The 24,364-nt window shown below is 37.0% G+C and overlaps 2 protein-coding genes across 4 annotated transcripts in view; one reads left to right on the forward strand and one right to left on the reverse strand.

The window, feature by feature from the left end:
- LOC106093713 (5'-AMP-activated protein kinase catalytic subunit alpha-2) lies at positions 1-2,429 on the reverse strand. Its single transcript, XM_013260844.2, has one exon. It carries the CDS (start codon positions 1,955-1,957, stop codon positions 272-274), a length of 1,686 nt encoding a protein of 561 aa, XP_013116298.1. The 5' UTR covers positions 1,958-2,429; the 3' UTR covers positions 1-271.
- Positions 2,430-3,416: 987 nt separating this feature from the next.
- LOC106093712 (carboxypeptidase D) overlaps positions 3,417-24,364 on the forward strand; it is a 101,516-nt gene continuing 80,568 nt past the window's right edge. For all 3 annotated transcript variants that reach the window (XR_009398192.1, XM_059368146.1, XM_059368147.1), the window contains exon 1: positions 3,417-4,492. Coding sequence is in view for 2 of the 3 variants with exons in the window: in XM_059368146.1 (XP_059224129.1) it covers positions 3,977-4,492 (516 nt within the window). In the remaining variant the exon portion in view is untranslated. The remainder of the gene's footprint in view (positions 4,493-24,364) is intronic.

The following is a 24,364-nucleotide window of genomic DNA, read 5'->3' on the forward strand; positions in this document are numbered from 1 at the left end:
TTTTGGGAGATGACCTAGTAAAGATAGCCATTTAGGATAACATAAAGGTTTTAAATTTAATCGTACTTATAGTCGATGGATAATAATCATAATAATAATAGAATTTATGACAAACAACAAGTATGTAATTGATTTATATGTGGGTGTTCAATAGTTATTTAGAGAGGGGAAGGGGATTGTTTTGTGTTCTTTTTTTTGGTATAGTTTATAAAATTACTAATAAAAATTTAGAAAATCCAGGCTTGCAGCATCTATAACGCCGGGTTGTTACTTAGCGAGCTAATTGTATGATTAAAGCGGCACACATTTCAAAGAACTCCATGGTATGATGTCCCGTTGGCTGTGGCGGCATTATGCCGCTAGTACTCAAAGGCGGTGGTGTCAAACTCTCCAATATCACATCATCGCCCTGCTCCACCTCATCATTGGTTAGGGATTTAAAGTCCAAGAGATAACTTTTAGCATCCACCTGATAGAGTTGCAAAGACATTTTGGAATAGATGCCATTTTTGATATTTTGCCGGCGCACACGCACATGATAGGGATTGATGATTTTCCACTCGTAATCTAAGGCTTTCATGGCACGATAAACCTCCAGCATAATGTCGTTCGGCTTGCTTTGCGATCGAATGCCCAAATGCCATTTGGCGCGTTTAATGGGAGTGCCTCTAGCGGTCTTCTCGGGGAAGGCACCTCCGCCTTGGGCTTGTACAGCCATAGCAAGTTGTCTCTCCCTCAAAGGGGCAATGCGTTCAGGATGTGGCTTCATGGAGGGTGTTAAAGAAGTGCGACCAGGCGTCGAGTTGCCCGACGAGGAACCCACTCCAAAGTTGACATCCGGCGCTTCATTAGGCGAATGGGCTGCTGGTGGTGGCGAACCGGCTACAAAGAAGTTATTTATCTCTGTTTTGGCTGCCTCATCGGCAAATCTTTTGTTATCTATAATCAAATGATAGGCAATGGCCAGCTGATCATGGGGATCTCCACTCAAAAGGGCATTATGCACTTCCTGTTCTTTTACCCCAAATTTGGTGCACACCTCTGACACTGCATAGGTATCGATGACATTCGAATCCTGTTCGATGGATGAAGGGAACAAATATGAGGGCAAATCTTTTTGGAACCATTCATGTTTCTTGATTTCTTCTATATTGGCTCTCTTCAAAGGATCCACTTGCAACATTTGACATACCAGATTGACCACCGTCTTATTGAGATACTCTGGTATGGGAAATATGCCTGATTTAATTTTACGGAACAATGTGGGCACATGTTCATCATCAAAGGGCAAGGTGCCACACAACAGGGCATATAGTATGACACCACAAGACCAGATATCCACCTCAGGGCCAGCATACAATTTACCCGAGATAACCTCCGGAGCAGCATAGTTGGGAGAACCACAAGAAGTTCTCAGGAACTCACCATCCAACATCATATTGGACAAGCCAAAATCGGCGATTTTCACATGACGATTGTGATCCAATAGCAAATTTTCAGGTTTCAAGTCACGATGTACAATCATGTGGCGATGACAATAGTCTACTCCCGAAATAATTTGCTGGAAAAATCTACGGGCCTCATGCTCCTGCAGTTTCCCATGCTTAACAATGTAATCGAAAAGCTCACCGCCACTTACATATTCCATAATCATGAAAATATCAGTGGGTGTCGATATCACCTGATACAACTTGATAATATGGGGATGTCTAAAGAGCTTTAGATTCTGTATCTCACGCCTGATCTTGCCCACCACATCCAAGGACTTAATCTTTTGCCTGTTCAAAATCTTTACAGCCACCTTGTGCTTGGTCATTTGATGTTCGCCTATTTTCACTTTGCCAAAAGTTCCCGTACCCAAAGTGTTGCCCAGCAGATAATGGCCAATTTTGACCAAAGGCTGTGGGCCACTGTGATGGACCACCTCGGCTGCCACCGATGCTCTAGGATTTGCCATCTTGGTAGATAGATTTCTAGTTTACCTTCGCTATGCGGCCTTCGTTGAATAATACAAGAAATTCCCTTTCGTTCGTCTTGTTTGCACTTGTAATTGCTTCCTTGTTCTATTCGACGTGCGACTGTCGTTGAGCAGCAGTTCTAGGCGTAGTAAAGGGGCGGGAGTGTATGTGTGTGTTGGGTGGTGTGGTGGTGTTGCCTTAAATTACTCAACACCAACTATGTCGTCGTTGTGTTCTTTTGTTGCGAGAGATGTTGGAGGTGCTGCAACTTCTAAAAGCCTTTCTATGGTGAGCCCTTGAAAGGAGCGTAGATTTTTTGATAATTTCTATCCACACACATTTAAGAGGTTACGTTTGTAACAAATTTAAAGTGTTTTTCTTATTGTTAACGTTGCTTTTTCTGAATTTCTGAAATTAGGCGATCTCGTTCAAGCTTGCAAATTTTGACAATTGGTGGTTATTTTCCATGATTTTGACAGCTTATTACAACATGAAGGTTAACCTAATTTAATGCGCTCAGCAATAATATTTGGCAAAAGTTGTAAGAGCTTGATAGAGCTTTTTGTAATGAAAACACAACTTTTCTCCACAATATTTGTCCATGATTTTGGCAACTTAAGCTACAATTACACGATCAGACATGTCAGATGAGATGTCACTTTCTGTATTCACACCTGCTCAGCTGATTTTATGTATAAGGGTTGATATTCTATTGTATTTTGTTTTTTACGTGAACAACTGTTAACATCCATATAAAAAAACGTATTAGCTAAAAACATGCGAAATATATAAATGCCTTTTTTAAGCTAATGACTTAAAGGGAGTACTTAAAAACAATTAATTCTAGTTTTATATGAATGTAAGATTGAGTTAGTATAAAAAAATTAATGTAATTATGATATTTTGTAAAAGCTTGTCGCAACAATTCCAATGATTGAACCGTTGAAAAAGCTTTTAATGATCAGTGTTAAAGTGGTTTAAGCTTTTCAGGAATATGCTGGTTTAAAATTTAATGTTTTTTTTTCATTAAATTGTGTTTTGACATCACGTAAATTTTCTAAGTTTTTAATTAATTTTTATTTTTTTACATTAAATTGTGTTTGATTTCATGTAAAGTTTTTAACTAATTTCTATTTTTTATTTTTTGTTAAATTGTGTTTTTTTTTTGTAATGTAAATTTTTTCTACTCGAAACCGTTTTTAGAAATATCGTAAAAAAATCTTTTTTTATTAAGAAATTCCAATTTTTCCATAGTTCATGTTACTCTTATAGTCCACATTTTCAAAATTCCTTTGGATATGCTCAATGCTTTAAATATTTCCTGATCTTAACATAAGTAGTTATGGATTATTGCCATGTCGCCGCCAAAGGTTTCATTATCGTACGCCGTTATCATAACAAAGCCCCCTTTGTGCTCTGCCTGTGTGCTGTATTTATTTTGACGCGTAAACAACAAAACAATTGTTCGGTTGGTTGCGGGAAGAAGTATCTATGAGTGAGTGTGAGATATTGCTCGTTTCGGTTTAAGATTTTGTGATTAGATTTTGCTAAAATGTGTTCAAAGTTTATAGAAATAGCGAAATATTATAATAAATAATCTAATAAAGCGAAAAAGTGCCTTATTTTTGCCAATAAGAATAGCCAAAAAAAAAGTGAAGTGCATTTAAGCGTGTGATACAAAAGAAAGCTCTAGCTGAGGCCAGAAATCAACGTCAGCAAAGGTGTTGTTTAAACAACAGAAAATCCAAAAGAAATCCCCTTACAAAAAAGAAAAGAAAGAAAGAAAAAATAAAATAATACAATTTGTTTAACTGCCACATGTAGTCTGGTGTCTAGCTAAAAGTATTACAAGAAAAAAAATACAAAGTGGTGGCATTACAGTGTCCGTCCTTTCTTTGTCTTTTTGCTTTCAACACAACGGCAGCAGCAAAAATTTTTTTTTACCCATTGGTTTGTGCATAGTGCGCGGCGTGTGTGTGTGTGTGTCGTCCGGGTAACCCAGAAAAGAATCAAGAAAAATGAGCGCAGGTGCGGCGTTCGCTTCGCTGCATTCTAAAAGGTGTTCTGACTCACCTCTCTTTCGATTGCTCAATGTCTTCGGCTTTGTCTACGTCTCTGTTTTGATAGTAACTGCGACGTCGGCGCAGTCTGTAAACGAAAATGAGGACTTCCTCGTAAATGCAAAGTATCTCGATAATCATGAAGTCGGTTCGTTATTTGCAAGTTTGCAACGGGAATTTCCACACTTAGCGCGAGCGTATTCTATCGGCAAAACTTTGCAAAATCGTGATATGAATGTTTTGGTTCTCTCCGCACCGGGAGAAGATGTCGTAACGGGTGATCTCTTGAGACCTTTGGTCAAAATTACCGCCAACATTCACGGTGATGAAACACTAGGCCGGCAAATAATAATATTTTTAGCTCAATATTTAACTAAAAATTATGCCAATATGCCGGAAGTGCAAGAATTATTGAATACAACGGAAATACATTTATTGCCCAGTTGCAATCCGGATGGTTTTGCGGCAGCCAAGGTAAGATTAAGTTGATAAAAATTAAGAAAATGTGTTTGTTTATTTTCTTTCTTCTGCTGATAATGTTGAGGTATCATGGTAAAATAATTTTTATATATATTTTACCATGGCAGGTACATACTTATCTATATAGAAATAAATATTTTCCGTAAAAATGCAAAGAATCTCTCTCAGCGTAAACCACGATAACTCATAGTTTGCACAAAAAAAGACATCGATTAAGCCGTTATGTGTAAGTCGGTACATATTGAAAATGTCAACATTTTGCTCAGCAAAAAGTAAAACGGATTTTGACATATCAAAGTCAGAGTTGGCAATAGAAGAAACCTGCACTTTCTCTCTACAAACAGTTATGTAATGACCACAGTTGAAGCACACACACACATGCTCATTGCTCATTCTACTTCTATGACGGGCTTTTACTTTACACAAAGTAATTTAAATACAGAGTTGCAAAATGGTTATAGTTATGTTAAGAGAAGTCATGATGGACACACACACACGCTCATTATACTATATGTGCAATATAGTATAGCTACACATGAACAAGTGCATTTTCCCATTGCTGCTTTTTACTATAGGTGGACAAAGCTAACCTGGTTCTCTATCGATTTTGAAATACTCTCTTTGAAATGTCAAAATGCGATATAGTATTTTCTCTCTTTGCAATCCATTTAACTATTAACACAGTAAATTTTAAGTTACCAACTGTTATCGGGAGATGTCAAGGGCTACGATTTACTTTATCGCTAAATCTTATCTTACCACAAGCGGACCTAATTTTTAAACACATGTGAGACTAGACTTTAAGCAGACTCCCTTATAAATCTATGGGAAATCGACTCAATCTTTGCTCTCCTGATAATTTTTGATAATTCATAACACATACTCAGAGCAAAGAAAATATAAACAAATCGAAAGTTTATGATTATTATCGACAGCACCCACTAGTAAAAAATACAGAAGGTCGGCGGATGGAAAAAATTAAACTTGGAATAGAACGAGCTACTCACAAGCGAATGTTATGGTGGTGGGTATAAAAAAAATTGCGGTGTTTGCGTTGTTTTCGAAAAACACTTACCATGCCACATATACATATACAAGAGAGACATAAGCATAAGTATTTGCGGTGGTAGTTTCAACTCAGGCGTTACTCGTTGCTTTAAAGCGGCACCACCGCCATATTATTTGTGTTTTTCTGTACAAAAAAAATTGCGTTGATACAAAAAGACAAATATTTTTGCGGTGCATCGAAAATGCTATAAACCGCTGCAGATCTTTGGTCTAGATCCGACCCTATTTTGATGAAGCTGCTATGGTGCACTTTTTCTCCGGATAGTCGACGGTGTGTATCCAAAGTCCAACAACGCCAAACTTAATGGCTTGTTACTTGTTCTCTCTCCGATAAATACTTCTCATAACAATAACCATTTATTGAGTATTCAGCTTTGCCATCTGGTACAAATGCTTTGGCCCTACTCAGATTAATGAACCTCAGTTGTTGAAAAAACAACCCCACTACTCATTTTGGACATAAACCAGAACATTTACAGAGAAAGTGTAAGCAGCTCAGGGGCTTTAAAGGGTCTTCAACGTTGATGCAACACTCCGCACAGGACTTTTTCGGAATGTTTTTAAGAACTAGAAAAATGTGATTTCAATAAACTTTGATAAAAATTTGTCCATAATTAGTTTTCCCCTTTTTGTGATTGATTGCTTTATTTACTTTGCCAATAACAGCAGACTTGTTTGTTTTACGAAAACAAATGTTTAACAAATGTTATCACTTTTGATTTCAACAAATAAGTATGGGTTAATTATCGAATATGTAGAAGAGTAATGGAATAACTTGAAATTTTAAAAGAAATAAATAAATGGTCTCAAGAATTCATATAGGGGTATGGTATCGATATTAAAGAGGGCCTATATTAGTATAAAGGCCGATTCGGATCATACTTGGGGAAATCGGATGGAAATGGAGGCGCTTAAAACGCTATTCTATGTTCTGCTACTGGGACAAATATTCTGTCTTAACCAATTGAACTAAAATTTAGGACAAAAATTGAAGCTTCAAAGGGCTCATGAAATCAAATCTAGGGATCGGTTTAGGCTGATTGTGCTGAGGGTGAGAGGAGGACTGTCGCCGGAGAACTTCAGTGGCGCACAACACGCATGCCTCAAAGGCATGTCGGTGGAGACGGCTCTTCCCGAGTTGGTACAGTCAAGGCGTCTCTCCGACAGAAGGAGTACACTTTAGCGGCCTTCTTGGATATTGAGGGGTCCTTCAATAATGTGGAGATAGGGGCGATAGTCGCCGCACTAGACCGCACAGGGATTAACCCCTTAATCTCTCAGTGGACCAATAATATGCTTTATGGCATGCGAACCTTTATAAATGCGAACCTGGGAGATAGTGTGGTCAGAAGGCGGGTGACCAGAGGAACCCCCTAAGGAGGGGTGTTCTAACCGATTCTATGAAATCTCGTGATTAATGATGATTTATTGGAGGTATAAGGCCATCGTGAGACAAGTACTGGCCTATGGAGCACTGGTATGGTGGAATGCCGTAGGTATAGTGGAATGCCGTAGAATGTTATGGATACGGAGGGTAGACTGAGGAGGACCTCCGACTACGTGGCACCAGTGTCGACTTAAGTGAGGGCATTCCTGATTCCTGAGAAAGACGAATGGAGTGCGAGTGGTGTACTTGAGGAGGATGAGACCTCGATTTACACAGATGGCTCCAAGATGGAGGGTCTACTCTAATGCACTCAATATCAGTATGTCAGTATGGTCAGTATGGCGGTACTCAAGGTCTTAGGGTCGAGGAAGGTGAGGTCGTGATGCGTCGCGGATTGTTTGGAATTCCTGGATAGGCTCCGGGCACGCGATATGATGCTGGCATGGGTTCCTGGGCATGAGGGTATTCCAAGGAATGAGAGCGCGGACAAGTGCCCCAGGAAGGGCTCGTCTCCGCCGGACGGACCAGTCATCGGTCTTGCCTACGTGGCATTTTTCGAGCTAATGAACGCAGTAGATGGGATGGCTAGGGTGGCGAGGTGGGACTCGGTGAATGGTTGCCGGACTGTAAAGGCGCTATGGCCAGTCATCGAACAGAGGAGGACGAGGGAGTTGCTGGCGTTCGATACCGCACAATGACTTCTGTAGGAGTTGCCTCGATGAGTATGAGGAGGAGACTATTGAGCACTTGCTGTGTTCCTGTCCGGGTCTGCAGATACGTAGGCTCTCCTTTCTGGGGAGCCGTTCCTTCTGTGATCTGGGTGAATTTTCGAACATACCTCTGGTATGTCTCCTAAGGTTTGTTGAGGGGACAGGATGGTTCTGAGGGGGGTGCCACAAGCTCCGTCGTAGGTGGATCTGTGCTTGCGTGGGGACGGACGTTTTCTTCACCCCCGCTCGGGTTCTCCATAACCTCTAGTCTAAGGACTCACATCTTCTTTCTCTTCTCTTACTCTCTCTGGAGTACCTCAATGGACCAAACTGGCCTTCAAATGGAGGTGCTATTCTATGTACTGCTACTGGGACAAATATTCTGTCTTAGCCAATTGAACTAAAATTTTGGACGAAAATTGAAGCTTCAAGGGGCTTATGAAGTCAAATCCAGGGATCGGATTTTGGAAGTCTGAACAGATGCCCTTTACCAAATTTAAATCAAATCAGACGAAAATTGAGACTTCAAGGGGATCAAGAAGTCAAATCCAGGAATTGGTTTATATGGGGGCTATATCAGTTTATAGACCGATTTGAATCATACCCAGCACGGATGTTGGAAGTCACAACAGAAGTTCTTGTACCAATTTCAGTCAAATCGGACGAAAATTGATGTTTCAAGAGGATCATGAAGTCAAATCCGGGGATCGGTTTATATGGGTGATATATCAGTTTATAGATCGGTTTATATGGGGGCCATACCAGTTTTTAGATCGATTCGCATCATATTCGGCACGGATATTGGAAGTAAGAACAGAGGTTCTTGCGCCAAATTTCAGCCAAATCTGACGAAATTTGTTGATTCAAGGGGCTCAAGAAGTCAAATCCGGGAATCTGTTTATATGAGGGCTATTTATATATTAAAATGATTCTTAGGACTAATGTTAGAAGTCAGAATAAAAGTTCTTGTACCAAATTTCAGCCAAATTGGGTAAAAAATTGAGACATTTAGGGGCTAAAGAAGTCAAATCCGGAGATCAGTTTATATAGGAACTATATCAGCTTGTAGCCCGATTCGGATCATACTCGCCACGAATGTCGGAAGTCAGAACAGAAGTCCTAGTACAACATTTCAATCCAATTCGGAAGAAAATTGATTCTTCTATGTGCTTATTAAGTAAAATCCGGTTATCGGTTTTATGTACGTTGGAAGTCAGAACAGAGGTGCTTGTGCCAAATTTCGGTCAAATTGAACGAAAATTAAGGCTTCAAAGGGCTTATGAAATCAAAATTGGGGATCGGTTTATATGGGAGCTATAACCAAATCTCAACCGATATGAACCATTTGTAATCCCCAACAACCTACATCAATAAAAAGAATATGCGCTAATTTTCAAGTGGCTTGCTTTACGCGTTCGACCGCTATCGTGGTTTCGACCGACTAAGGTACGGACGGACATGGCTAAAACGACTCAGAATGTCAAGACGATCAAAAATATTATACTTTAGGGGGTTACAGATTAATAGTACGAGGTGTTACCAATGGAATGACTAGATTTGTATACCCCCCTCCTATGGTGGTGGGTACAAAAAGGTTATGCAAACAAAATATTATTAATATTTATTACTTTTAAAAAGACCCATCGAAAGCTTCCAGCCCGTTTGCTTTAAACAAATTGTTGAAATGTTCTTATATGATTAGCTTTTTTTTAACTTAAAGAGCGTTTAAAATAAGGCGCATTTAGAACAGATAAGAACCGGCGTTTTGCATTGTAGCGATAATCAGTGTTCATGGTCATGGGCAATATATCATACTTGAGCTATCAAAGTGGGAAAAATCAATTACAATAATGTCGACATGTAAATAATGAATAAAACGATTTTTTCTAAATTTTAAAAAGATTTGTAGTTATCAAATAAATTTTCTAAAAGCAAAACTGAAAAATAACCTCAAAATTACTTCAACTGTATATTTCAAAAAGATAAATATTTTATTGAAAATAGTTTTAGATTAATAAATGGTAAATAAAAAGAAATTACATTAAAATATATATATATTTTTTCAATTTTATAATTAAAAAATTCTATCGCCATCCTCTAATGTTTAATCAAAAGCATCTGCCAAATTTTGTATTATTTGTTCTACTTTATTCAGTACCACTTCCCTCTCTTATCTTTTTCTCCATCGACTGCTTAACGTGAGAGCGATTAATACTTAAACATTGTTTGTTTGTATACAATAGGTAACTTGATTTAGCTTTCTTGGAAACAAAAACAAAACCCTAGTAGCTAATTTAAATCCCACACAACACAAATGAAATGTATATTTAAGTACAGTGAGAGTCAAAAATTATCGTCCATAACAAAGCTTTACTAATATGAAACGAAATCATATTAAAAGAGGGGTTATTATGACAATGCTATTAGGCATAGTACTCTGTTCAGCTTTTCGAGCGAAATGCTGTCAAACTCCATATAAAAAACAATAAAAGCGTGCTAAGTTCAGCTGGGACGAATTTTATATGCCCTCCACCATGGATCGCATTTGTTGAGCTCTTTCCACGGTATCTCTTTTTAGGCAAATAAAGGATAAACGAAAAGAATTGCTATGTTATTGACTTGTATTGAATATTGGAGACCATAGCAGAAGTCATTGTGTAAAATCTCGTAAGAATTGCGCACTTTAGGGGCTGAAGAAATAAAATAGGGAGATCGGTTTATAGGGGAGCCGTATTAGGTTATAAACCGAAGCATACCATATTCGACACGTATGTTAAAGGTCATGAGAGAAGCTTTGTACAAAATTTCAGCCAAATCGGATAATACTTGCGCTTTTCAGAGGCTCAAGAAATCAAGATCCTATATATTGGGTTGCCCAAAAAGTAATTGCGGATTTTTTAAAAGAAAGTAAATGCATTTTTAATAAAACTTAGAATGAGCTTTAATCAAATATACTTTTTTACACTTTTTTTCTAAAGCAAGCTAAAAGTAACAGCTGATAACTGACAGAAGAAAGAATGCAATTACAGAGTCACAAGCTGTGAAAAAATTTTTCAACGCCGACTATATGAAAAATCCGCAATTACTTTTTGGGCAACCCAATAGGTGTATATGGCACAAGCTGTAAAAAAATTTATCAACGCCGAATATATGAAAAAATCCGCAATTACTTTTTGGGCAACCCAATAGGTTTATATGGCAGCTATAATTTTAGGTTATGGACCGGTTTGAACTATTCTTAGCACAGTGGTTGAAAGTCACAACAAAACCCTTCATGCAAAATTTCAGCTAAATCAGATAATAAGTGCGCCCTCTAGTGGCTTAAGAAGTCAAGACCCCAGATCGGTTTTTAGGGTAGCTATATGAGGTTATGGGCCGATTTCAACTATTCTTAGCACAGCTGTTGAAAGTTATAACAAAAAACGTCACGCAAAATTTCTGCCAAATCGGATGAGAATTGCGCCCTCTAGAGGTTCAAGAAGTCAAGATCCCAGATCGGTGTATATGGCAACTTTATCTGGTTATTTACCGATTTGCGCCATACTTAGCACAATTATTAGAAGTCATAACAAAACACCTCATGCAAAATTTCAGCCAAATCGGATGAGTATTGTGCCGTCTAGAGGCTCAAGAAGTCAATACCCAAGAACAGTTTATATGGCAGCTATATCAAACCATAGACCGATTTACACCATACTTACCACAGTTTTTGGAAGTGATGCCAAAACACCATGTTTAAAATTTCAGCTTAATGGGAGGAGAATTGCGCCCTCTAGAGACTCAAGAAATCAAGACCCAAGATCGGTTTATATGGCAGCTATATCAAAACTTGAACCAAGTTGACCCATTTAAAATCCCAACCGACCTACACTAATAAAAAGTATTTGTGCAAAATTTCAAGCTGCTAGCTTAACTCCTTCGAAAGTTAGCGTGCTTTCGACAGACAGACGGAAGGACATGGCTAGATCGTCTTAAAATGACATGACGATCAAGAATATATATACTTTATGGGGTCTCAGTCGCATATTTCGAGGTGTTACAAACAGAATGACCAAAAAATTATACCCCCATCCTATGGCGGAGGGTATAAAAACGTGTTTTGGTGTGGAAACAAAATTGGTTTAATTGTGGCTAAATCATCTTTTTTATACCCACCACCATTGGATGGGGGAATACTAACCTAGTCGTTCCGTTTGTAACACCTCGAATTATTGATCTAGGACCCATAAAGTATATATATTCTTGATCGTCTCGACATTCTGAGTCGATCTAGCCATGTCCGTCCGTCCGTCTGTCGAAATCACGATAGCGGTCGAATGCGTAGAGCTAGCCGCTTGAAATTTTGCACAGATACTTTGTATTGATGTTGATCATTGGGGATTGCAAATGGGTCATATCGGTTCAAATTTGGACATAACTCCCATATAAACCGATCTCTTGATTTGATTTCTTGAGCCCCTGGAAGCCGCAATTTTTGTCCGATTTGGCTGAAATTTTGCATATAGTGTTCCGCTATGACTTCCAATAACTGTGTAGAGTACGGTCCAAAACGGCCAAGAATCTGATATAGCTCCCATATAAACCGATATCCCAATTTGATTTATTGAGCCCCTGGAAGCCTCAATTTTAATCCGATTTGGGTGAAATTTTGCGTATAGTGTTATGTTATGACTTTCAACAAATTTGCTGAGTACGGCCCAAATAGGTCTATAAACTGATATAGCTCCCATATAAATCGATTCCCGATTTGACTTCTTGTGACCCTGGAAACCTCAATTTTTGTCCGATTTGGCTGACATTTTGCACATAGTGTACCGCTATGACTTCCAATAACTGTATAGGGTACAGTCCAAAACGGTCAAGAATCTGATATAGCTCCCATATAAACCAATCTCCCGATTTGACTTCTTGAGCCCCTGGAAGCCCCAATTTTTGTCCGATTTGGCTGAAATTTTGCACATAGTGTTCTGTTATGACTTCCAACAACTTTGTTTGGTACATTCCAAATCGGTTTATAAACTGATATAGCTCCTATATAAATCGATTCCCGATTTGACTTCTTGAGCCCCTGGAAGCCTCAATTTTTGTCCAATTTGGCTGACATTTTGCACATAGTGTTCTGTTATGACTTCCAATAACTGCGCCCAAATCGGTCAAGTATCTGATATAGCTCCCATATAAACCGATATCCCGTTTTGAATTCTTGAGCCCCTGGAAGCCTCGATTTTCATCCGATTTGGCTGAAATTTTGCACATAATGTTCTGTTATGACTTCCACCAAATCGGTCAAGAACCTGATATAGCTCCCATGTAAACCTGTCTGTCGACCATCCTTGTTGGGTTCCTAGAAGCTTTAATTTTGGCTGGTTTGACAGAAATTTGATAGGTAGAATAAAATAATGCCCTTTAACTAAATTTATTTTGTATAAATTTTTGGAAAAATCCATGGTGATGGGTAGCCAAGATTCGACCCGGCCGAACTTAGCACGCTTTTACTTGTTCTTCATTCACAACAAGTTTTGAATCACCCGGTTTTGTTTCTACTCGATGATATGCTCTTAAATTTCATAGATTATTTCTAATCGTTGCAACTGAAGGTTTTTAAGAGTCGGATGAGACATATATGTAATGTAAGAGTCAATGAGGTAAATCATATTCATTGATCATTTACAATTTCTCCTCAAATTCTCTCTTCTCTTAATTTTCTTGGTTTATTTTGAATCTTTGTAATTGGTGCCTCTTCAAAGATTAGATGGTGTATCTATATCCATTTACTGTCTGTGGTTAGAGAACCAAGACATTGTTATCGCACCATTGGCAAACGCGTTTTGATAATTCACTAGACCAATCCATTGCTACCATTGTAATTTATAACCGTCAGAGTCTAAACCCAATCGAAGCGTCAAAATCAGCGTCAAGTTGTTTTACAAGTATCGCATATGGGGATTTCTTGCCGCCGGCTTCGGACGCTAGCGTCACCTCAGCTGTTTTTTGTTTTCCATATAAAATGTTTGTAAAGATATTGACACAGACTCTTGACTCTCTTTGATTTGCCTTAGGCTCTCAGTCTGAACGTCCTACAGTTCCATAGATGGTTTAAAGCTGCGTTTTCATTCGCACAATAAAGTTATTTGTGGGTTTCAAACCACTTTTTCTGTTTGAACAGGACCAATAGTAAAAACGATAGCTTTACAAGTTTTTAGTAACCCAAACATCGCAGACAAGCTGAATCCATTTCAATTTTTCCAATAGAGGTCATTGCTTGATCAAATCAGGTATGCTTTCTACTTTGTCTGCAGGTAGTGGCAAAAAGAAAGCAATTAAAAAAATGAGTAATATCACTCACATACACCAAAGAGAAAATAGAGCGAACCAATGTACAGTAAATGACCAAGGTATACAGCCATATTTCCCAAAACTCGTTTCAAAAAAATTAATAATTGAAAAAGGGAAAGGCTTAAAAATCATACATAATAATCGTTACATTCAAATTTAAAAAAAAAAAAAAATTAGAGCAATTAGATTTTACTTTTACTCCAAAGCTTTGACGTTAGCTAAAATTTTTATGCTTGGCATGACTCAGTACAAAAACAAATGAAGGAAAAACATCAATCTGCCAACAAAGAGATGTGAAATGAAAAGACTCTGAATGCTGACATGATAATCAACAAAAGCAAAACTTGTTTAATTCATTCACACCAAAAGAAACCATACCACCCGATTCATTATCAATGTAAGTAAACGCAAAAAGACATTTGGCTACAAATTGTCGAAACAAAAATGGGTAAAGTGTGGAGTGAGATTTGTATGAGTAACCTAAAATTAAAGTACACTGAGAAAAAATAGACAATAAGAAGAAATTTGCTAAAAAATTTCTTTTTAAGAATATAAAAAATTTTGTGAAATTTTATTTTACACTTGGAAAACTTTAAATGGCTGTATCTCCCAAACTATGCGCCATGGAGAGAAATGTGCCTTAATTCCCGACTCCATTAGAAATTCATCAAAAATCCATTAAAAATAGAAATTTCACTTGGAAAACTTAAAATGGCCGTATCTCCTAAACTATGCGTCCTAGAGGAAAATGGGCCTTATTTAGTGACTCCATCAAAAATTCAGAATTTCATCGAAAATCCATTAAAGATTGAAATTTCACCTGTGACTCCTTCAAAAAATACAACACACTATACAACATTTCAGCAAAATCGGGTAATAAATACGCCATCAATTGGTAAAATACCTTCAAACGAGAAATCAGTCTACATGGGGGCTATATCCAAATATGCTCCTATTTGGTTTTGTATATGGCGGAGATATCGAGAGGCCTAAATAAATTCACTGTGCCAAATTTCAACTAGTTCGGGTAATAAATATGCGTTTTATGGAGCTAAAGTCTTAAATCGAGAGATCGGGATATATATGACAGCTTTCCAAATAGGTGAAAGACCTTCAATCGGTAGATCGGTCTATATGGGGGCCATATCCACATGTTGTCAGATCTGGACCATACACTAGAGCTGGCAAACTATCGAAATTTTAGGGAAATCGGGTAATAAATGTGCGTTTTAAGGGTCAACGACCTTCAATCGGTAGATCAGTCTGTATGGGGCTTTATCTAAATATTGTTTGATCTGGACCATACCCAACACGGATATCGAGATGCCAAGCAAAACTCACTATGGCAAATTTCAGCGAAGCCGGGCAACAAATGCGCGTTTTATAGGGCCAGGACGACCTATGAGGGGGCTACATTTAAATATGATCCGATTTGAACAGATATTGAGAAGCCTAACAAAACTCTCTATCTGTCAAATATCAGCAAAGTTGGGCTTTAATGCGCGCTTTATGGGGCCAGGACCTTAAATCGGAATATTGGCCTATAGTGGGGCTATATCCAAATATTGTCCAATTTGAACCATACTTGGCACAGATCTTGAGAGGCCTAACAAATCTCAATGTTCAAAATGTCAGCAAAGTCGGGCAATAAATGGGCGCTTTATGGGACCAGGACCTTAAATCGGGAGATCGCTCTATATGGGGGCAATATCCACTTATTGCCCGATTTGAAGCATACTCGGCAGAGATGTTGAGAAGCCTAACAAAGCTCTCTGTGTCAAATATCAGCGAAGTCGGGCACTAAATGCGCCCTTAATGGGGCCAGGACCTTAAAGCGGCATATCGGCCTATAGTGGGGCTGTATCCAAACATTGTCCGATTTGAACCATACTCGGCACAGATCTTGAGAGGCCTAACAAATCTCACTGTGCAAAAAATCAGTAAAGTCGGGCAATAAATGCGAGGTTTATGGGGTCAGGGCCTTAATTCGGGAGATCGGTCTAATGGGGCAATATCCAGATATTGTCAGATCTCGACCATACACGGCATGGATATCGAAAAGCCTAAAAAATGTAACTGTGACAAATTTTAACGACGTAAATCTGTAGATCGGTATAAATAGCCGTTATATGCAAATATAGTCAGATCTGGACCATATTTGACAGAAACATCTAGGGACCTACATAAATCATGAATCACGATGCCAAATTTCCCTTAAATCGAGTAATAAATACTTCTTTTATGAGCACAAGACCTTAAGACATTTGGAGGACTCCGTAGCTCAGAGGATAGCATATCCGCCTATGACGCCGAAAGCCTGGGTTCAAAACCCGGCGTGAACATTAGAACATTTTTAGTGGTGGTTATCCCCGTCTAATGCTGGCGACATTTGTGAGGTACAATGTCATGTTAAAACTTCTCCACAAAGAGGTGTCGCACTGTGGCACGCCGTTTCGGACTCGGCTATAAAAAGGAGGCCCCCTATCGTTGAGCTTAAACTTGAATCGGACAGCACTCATTGATATGTGAGAAGTTAGCCCCTGTTCCTTAATGGTATGTACATGAGCAAATTTGCATTTGCAAGACCTTAAATCAACAGATCGGTCTTTATGTGAGCTATATCAAGATATAGTCCAATATAGCCCACCTTTGAACATAACATGCCTAGGGTTAAAATATTATCTGTTCTTAGCTCAATATCTTGATTTTTTAAGATTTTAGCGTGATTTTAAAAGGCGGGTCAAAATTTTATTTCCGTAATAAATTGTGTAAAAATTTCATTTATAAAACAAATTTTGTCACAATTCTATTGGGTTGCCCAAAAAGTAATTGCGGATTTTTTAAAAGAAAGTAAATGCATTTTTAATAAAACTTAGAATGAACTTTAATCAAATATACTTTTTCACACTTTTTTTCTAAAGCAAGCTAAAAGTAACAGCTGATAACTGACAGAAGAAAGAATGCAATTTCAGAGTCGCAAGCTGTGAAAAAATTTGTCAACGCCGACTATATGAAAAATCCGCAATTACTTTTTGGGCAACCCAATCCGCTGCGATTTTCCATTCCTAGGTTCGGATCCCGGTCGGGCTTCGCTCGTCTCGAAAGAGAAACAAAATTGTAAAAGATTAAAATGATCTTCGCTGCTCCCAGATTCAAATCCCGGCCGGGCTCCGCTCGTCTCGAAAGAAAAACAAGATTGTAAAAGTTTAAAATGATCTTCGCCCAAACTTGAAACTTGAACATGACAAATTGTATTTCTCGAAAGAATTTTTTTTTATTTCTATAGAAAATTTGGCAATATTAATTACGCCTTAAATAACATTTTGGTTTGATATATAGATGGCGCTTATACAGTGTTTTCTTTTTATTTTTTCCTCCATTTGCCAAAAGCTCCAAAATTAACGCTAATAACCATACGCCGTAATATTATTATTATTGTCGTCAACCGTTAAACGTTATCTAATGCTTTCGTTTGAATGTTTTTTTGGTAATGCCGCTTTTTTGGGACTTTTTAATTGCACCTTTTGTTTGTTTGTTTGCAAAGCCCAAACTCACCTAGAGTTCAATGACTTTTTGAAAAATATTGCAAATGCTTCTCTTCAGTTTGCTTTACGTTTCGTGTAAACTTCCGTTTCTTATTTTAACCACATATCTCTCCGTTCACACATACGATGTCCGACTTTCTGTCGTCATCACATATAGTATGCGAGATTTATTTTTTCTGTTGGATTTATATTTTAACGCCAATATTTGATACAAAGCGCCATTTACTCGGATTGTTTTTTTTTATTTACTCATTTCTACATCATCTTCGCATTCGTATACGAACCACACTTGGATATCACATTAAGTTGGTCAAGTCCAAGTGCACTTGAGACGACATTTAAATGGTTTGTGGATGGCACTGATGTAGCGTCTATGTGTGAATGAAATCAGCTGAGGACAGTGGTGAGCATAAGTATGATGCATTGAGAAAATTAAATTTTTTAAGGCACCGATGCAGAACAAATTTTCCATGGTAAAAAACTATAATAAAATTTTCTATTGGAAAAAATGTTTTTTCTATAACTTTTTTTTTCAAAAATAAATAAAATTTTGAAGAAATGTTCTAAAGAGATAATTTTTGAAAAAAATTTTGTAGAATTAAAATTTTTAAAAAATTTTATAGAATGAAAATTTTTAAAAAATTTTATAGAATTGAAATTTTATAAGATTATAATTTTTATTCCATAATAAATTTAACAAAAAAAAACCGATAAAATAAATTTTGACAAAAGTTTCTAAGAAAAAAGTTTGACAAAATCTTATATATAAAAATCAATTTGTGTTTGTTTGTCTGTTCCGTATAGACTCAAAAACGGCTGAACCGATTTTCTCGAAATTTTCAGATGACGCATAATAATGCCGCGGTGAAATAGGGTACTAAATTTTTTGATATCGGAAGGGGGGCGGGCCCTCCCCCTTTAACTAATTTTCAGAAATGCCAGATTGCGGAGATGGGTGGTGCGATTTAAGCGAAATTTTGTGTGCCCTCTCATTGTAATCTAAAAACATAAATGTGGTATCCAATTTTCGGGTGGGATAACTAGGGGGCCGCCCCATCCCCAAAACCCACTAAATATGTTTATAGACCAATCACGAGAATATGGGACTCAAATGAAAGGTTTTTATGAGTAGAAAACGTATCCGATATCCAATTTTAGGACCAAGTATTTTAGGGACTACCCTAGGCCCCAAAACTCCCCAAAATCGGGCATATTTAACGACCATGGCAATATGGGACCACCGTATGGAGGCCACCGTAGCGCAGAGGTTAACATGTCCGCCTATGAGACCTTCAGAAAAAACATTTTCAGCGGTGCATTTCCCCTTCTAATGCTGGCAACATTTGTGAGGTACTATGCCATGTAAAAATTTCTCTCAAAAAAGGTGTCGCACTGCGGCACGTCGTTCGGGCTTTGCTATAAAAAGGAGCCCCCTTATCATTGAGCATAAACTTGAATCGGACTGCACTCATTGATATGTGAGAAGTTAGCCCCTGTTCCTTATTGGAATGTTCATGGGCAAATTTTGCAATTTTTGCAACAAGGGACTCAAATAAAAGGCAGTTGAGAGTAGAATACAAATCTGATATCGCAATTTTGGACTAATGGTTTTGGGAGGCCGCCCCCACCAATACATCCCCAAAAGAGGACAAATGTACCGACCATAGCAATATGGCGTTCAAATGAAAGGTCTTTGGGAGTAGAGCACGAATCTGATATCAACATCCCACAAAAAGTGTCTATGGGGCATCCTCACCCTTCTAACACCCCCCAAATAGGTGGATATTTTAGAGTAGAACACGAATATGATTTATATATTCAGAGCCAATTTACTTAGTGGCCGCACCATGCCGCCTCACTCCATACACTCCCCTTAAATCAATGGCAATATTGGCTTCAAATAAATGACATTTGAAAGTACAGCACGATGCTGATATTTTTTCAGGGCTATGTGTTTGTGCGACCACCCCACTCCCCAAAATATCCCTAAATAGAACATATTTACCAACCAAGGCAACATGGGGCTCAAATGAAAGATATTGGGGAGAAGAACACGAAATTGATACCCACTTTCGTAACCAAGTTTCTGGGGGTCCACCCCTTTCGCAAAACACCCCTCAAACAGGACTTATTTACTGACCATGGCAATATGGGGCTCAATTATAAGGTATTTGGGAGTAGAATACTAATCTGATATCCAAATGTGGGATCAAGTATTTGGAGACCGCCCCTCCCACAAAATCCCCCCAATGAGGACAAGTTTACCGACCATGGCAATATGGAGCTCAAATCTAAGGTATTTGATATTAGAAAACGAATTTGATATCCGATTTTGGGGCTAAGTATTTTGGGGTCGCCTCATCCCATAAACTCCCCTTAAACCAATGCCAATTGGAGTTTTAATAAATGCTATTGGAGAGTAGAGCACGATGCTGATACTTTTTCAGGGCTAAATGTCTGGAGGACCACAACACCCCTAATCGGAAATACATATTTACCGACCATGGTAATATGGGGCTCAAATGAAAGGTATTTGGGAGTAGAGCACGAAATTGATATTCATATTTGGGACGTTTCTGGGGTCCATATCACCCCTTCAACCCACCAAAAAAATTAGACAAACATTTTTTTTTTTTTGTAAAAATAAGAATTTTGCCCTAGTTTTCTAGGATATTAAATTTTAGCAATACTATTTTCTATGAAAATCAAATTTTGACAAAATTTTCCAAGAGAATCAAATTTTTACCAAATTTTCTTTGTATTAAATTTTAAACAAAAATTTCTCTAAAAATAGAATTTAAACAAAATTTTTTAAAGTAAAATTTTATAAAATTTTTTATAAATAGTTTTTTGTTAACTTTTGGTTTAAGATTCTTTTTGTCTACTTTGGTATTTTTGGTGACGTAAACTTTCTTAGCTAACTGTTTTTCCCCATTTTATTCATGAGTAATGAGCTAATCCAGTAAATAAAGAAGAAATAATCCAAGCATTCGTGTATGAGAAGATTTGAAGAATCAATTTACACATGTACGTCTGATACACTCGACACTTCAACTGACATCAAGTTTGTCTGACTGGGGAAGATGGGCTTGGCTTGTGGTTTCATCTACTGCTTCTTTGTTGTGCATTAAGAGGACGGCTGACAATTATAATGGCATGCGATGTTCTTAAGTTACTACAACAAGATTATGGTTGAGCTGATAACTTTTTTTTTTGCTAATACATTTCTAAGTATTCTCAGCTGTAGCGCCTGCAGTTAGGTAAAGAAATAATGAAATGAAAAAAGTATATATCGAGATTTCGTGACCCAAGTGGTTTTGTGAAGATGATATCTCACTCTTCAATAACCAATGAATGAAATTTCCAAGGATTCGTAGTAAGAACGTGTTGCAAGTGCTATGTTAGGTATTTCATATACAAAGCATGGTATGAAGTTTTCATTGATATTATGAGGAAAGATTTTGAAGTATAGGTCAGGTTACCATAGGGCCATTAAATGAAAGAATGGCCTAATAAAGTATAGTACACTAATACATACAAATTATGAACAATATCTTTTCTCTCTCTCTCTCTCTCTCTTGATAGGGTACGTTTGGCAGAGGAAAATTACAGCGACTCATTTTATCGTTCAGATTTGACTTTTTTTCAAATAGCACAATATCCATCATCATGACTAGAAGGCAGCTAGGCATATTAAAAATAAAACAACCCAAGTGTTTGTAAATCTCTTTTCAAATGCAATTGCTTATTCAATACCTTTGTTTATTTGCCAATTCACTTATATTTGCTTTTGAAATTATTGATATTTCATAAAATGCGTCATATTTTTTTCCCGCAATATAACGTAAAAATCTGCTGACAATGTATTTGTCATAAATGGATTGCCTAGCTCATTGTATCCTACCACTCACTCACACACTGACTCAGTTATCTCAATCAGCACAGTGAAGTGAAATTGAGAGAGAGAGAGAGAGAGACAGAGAGATAACAAATTGCAGGTTCTGTTATTTGAGAGATGCAAGAAATTCAAATGAGATGATTGTATACAAGAGATCCTATCTAAAAGATGTTTTAAATTTTTTTGGTAGGGAAAAATGTATTTATTTGATGTTTTTAATTCTATTATATAAAAATAAAATGTTGCGCTTTATTTTTTTGTGTCGTATATATAGATTCAAAAACGGCTGATCCAATTTTCATTCCATGGCCCTCCGGTGAAGGCAGATCCTACCCCTCACCACGATACAAAAACGCTAGAATTCAGATATGGGTGCACCGATTAAAGTGAAATTTTGTATGCCCCTTATGGTAACCCAAAAACACAAAATTGGTATAAAACTTCAAATTTTCAGGGGGGACTTCCTATCCAAAAACCCACCCAAACGGATATGTTTACCGATTGGGACAAGGTGAATATCAAATGAAAGGTACATGGAAATGGAGAACGAATCTGATAATCCCCAAAAATCCCCCTACCGGACATTTTTACCAAATGGGACAATATGGGTATCAAATGAAAGATATTTGGAAGTAACGTAGTATAAATAATTTGGTTCAAATGATTTTGTGGGTGCCCCGATTTAAACGAAATTTTGTATGCCCCCTTATGGTAAACCAAAATCACAAAATTGGTATAAAACTTCGAGGTCAAATTATCTGGGAGACGCCCTTCCCTAAAACCCACCAAACGGACATGTTTACCGGTCGGAGCAATATGGATATCATATGAAAGGAATTTTGAAGAAGGGTGTGAACCTGATATACAATCTTAACTCCAGTTATCTGTGGCCACGCCATCCCCAAAAATCCCTCAATACAAATTAACCAAATGATACAATGTGGGTATTAAATGAAAGATATTTGGAAGTAGAGTAATATAAATAATTTGGTTCAAATGATTTTGTGGGTGCCCCGATATAAGCGAAATTTTGTATGCCCCTTATGTTAACCCAAAATTGGTAAAAAACTTTGGGGTCAAATAATCTGGGGGGACACCCTACCTCAAAACCCACCCAAACGGACATGTTTACCGATAGGGATAATATGAATATTAATTGAACGGTATTTGGAAATAGATTGCGATTCTGATATGAAATGTAAGCTCCAGGTGTCTGGGGCCACCCAATCCCCCAAAATCCTCCAACCGCTCATTATTTACCAAATGGGACAATATGGGTATCAAATAAAAGGTGTTTTAAAGTTGATTAAAACTTTAATATTAAAAATTTAGTTCAAGTGATTTTGAGGCTTCCTCATCTCCAAATATGGGTATCAAATGAAAGGTATTTGAAAGTAGAGTAAAATTTTAATATAAAAAATGTAGTTCAAGGGATTTTGGGGCCTCCCCATTCCCAAAATCCCCAAACCGGGCATGCATGTTCATCGACACAAAATGGGTATTAAATGATATGTCTTAGGGGGAAGACTACGAATCTGGTATAAAAATTGAAAAGAAATTGTCGGGGGAGCTTCCGCCCAAAAAAAAAAAAACTCGAGACATTTAGGCCGATCGGGACAGTATGGGGCTTGAATGAAAGGTATTTGACATTAGAGTAAGAATATAAATATAAGGGACCTAACATCAGGGTCATGTCCTGCTCTTCAACAGGGCATGTATATTTCGACAATAAGGGACTTAAATAAAAGGGGCACCGACCCTCAAACGTAGATGTTGGCCGACTAGGACTATTGATACACAAATGAAATAACTTTGGGAGTAGACTACGAATCTGATATTCAGATTTAGGAAAAAATTCTGCCAAACGCCCATTCCAAGAAAACACAAAGGGCGACGGGACAAATAAAAAATAAAACATCATACTGGCTGTAGGTCGCTCCAGCCAAAATGGATCTTTGAAAATTATATGTCCCATGTGGTGGCTTCGTGACATGATTTTGAAATTAAATGGAATTTATTTTATGTTTATAATTTTTTTGTTAAAACTTTAACTTTTTCATTTTAGTGGTAGCTTTGTGACATGATTTTGAAATTAAATAAAAGAAGTGTGTTTAGATTCCATTGCAGGAAATTGTTAAAAATTTATAATTTAAAAAAAAATGTTTTGTCAAAACTTTATTTTTTTGTAGAAAATTTTGTCATTTTTTTTTAATAAATTTTTTAAAATTTTTTTGTATAGAGAATTTTGTAAAAATTTTATTTTTATAGAAAATTTTGCCAACACTTTATTTTTATATGAAATTTTATCAAAATTTTATTTTTTTAGAATATTTTGTCAAAATGTTATTTTTATAGGAAATTTTGTCAAAATTTTATTTTTGTAGCCAATTTTGTCAAAATTTTATCTTTATAGGATATTTTTTAAAATATTTATTTTTATGAGAAGTATTGTAAAAATTTATATTCATTTTGTCAAAACATATTTTATAGAAAATTTCAATTTTCAAATTTTATTTAGGATATTTTTTAAATATTTTATTCCTATAAAAAATTTGTTTTAAAAAAACTTCTTATAATTCAAATATGTGTCGCTTAATGGCACGCCTTTCGGACTCGCCTATAAAAAGGAGGCTCCATATCATTGAGCTTAAACTTGAATCGGACAGCACTCATTGATATGTGAGAAGTATGCCCCTGTTCCTTTATGGAATGTTCATGGGCAAATTTGCATTTGCGACCCACGACTTGTGTGCTGAGTTTCCTCTACTCTACTGTCTGTTTTATAATAACCCTGGTTCTTTTAATTTTATATTATAGTTTCCAATAATTTTTGTTTTTTTTAAGACAAACATTTTTGACCTACTTGTTTTACTATTTCATACCACTGTGCATTTATTGGAACTTATAAGGTTCAAATGATTG

This window comes from Stomoxys calcitrans, chromosome 4 (genome assembly GCF_963082655.1).
Source record: "Stomoxys calcitrans chromosome 4, idStoCalc2.1, whole genome shotgun sequence".
In the NCBI taxonomy this organism is placed as follows: domain Eukaryota; kingdom Metazoa; phylum Arthropoda; class Insecta; order Diptera; family Muscidae; genus Stomoxys; species Stomoxys calcitrans.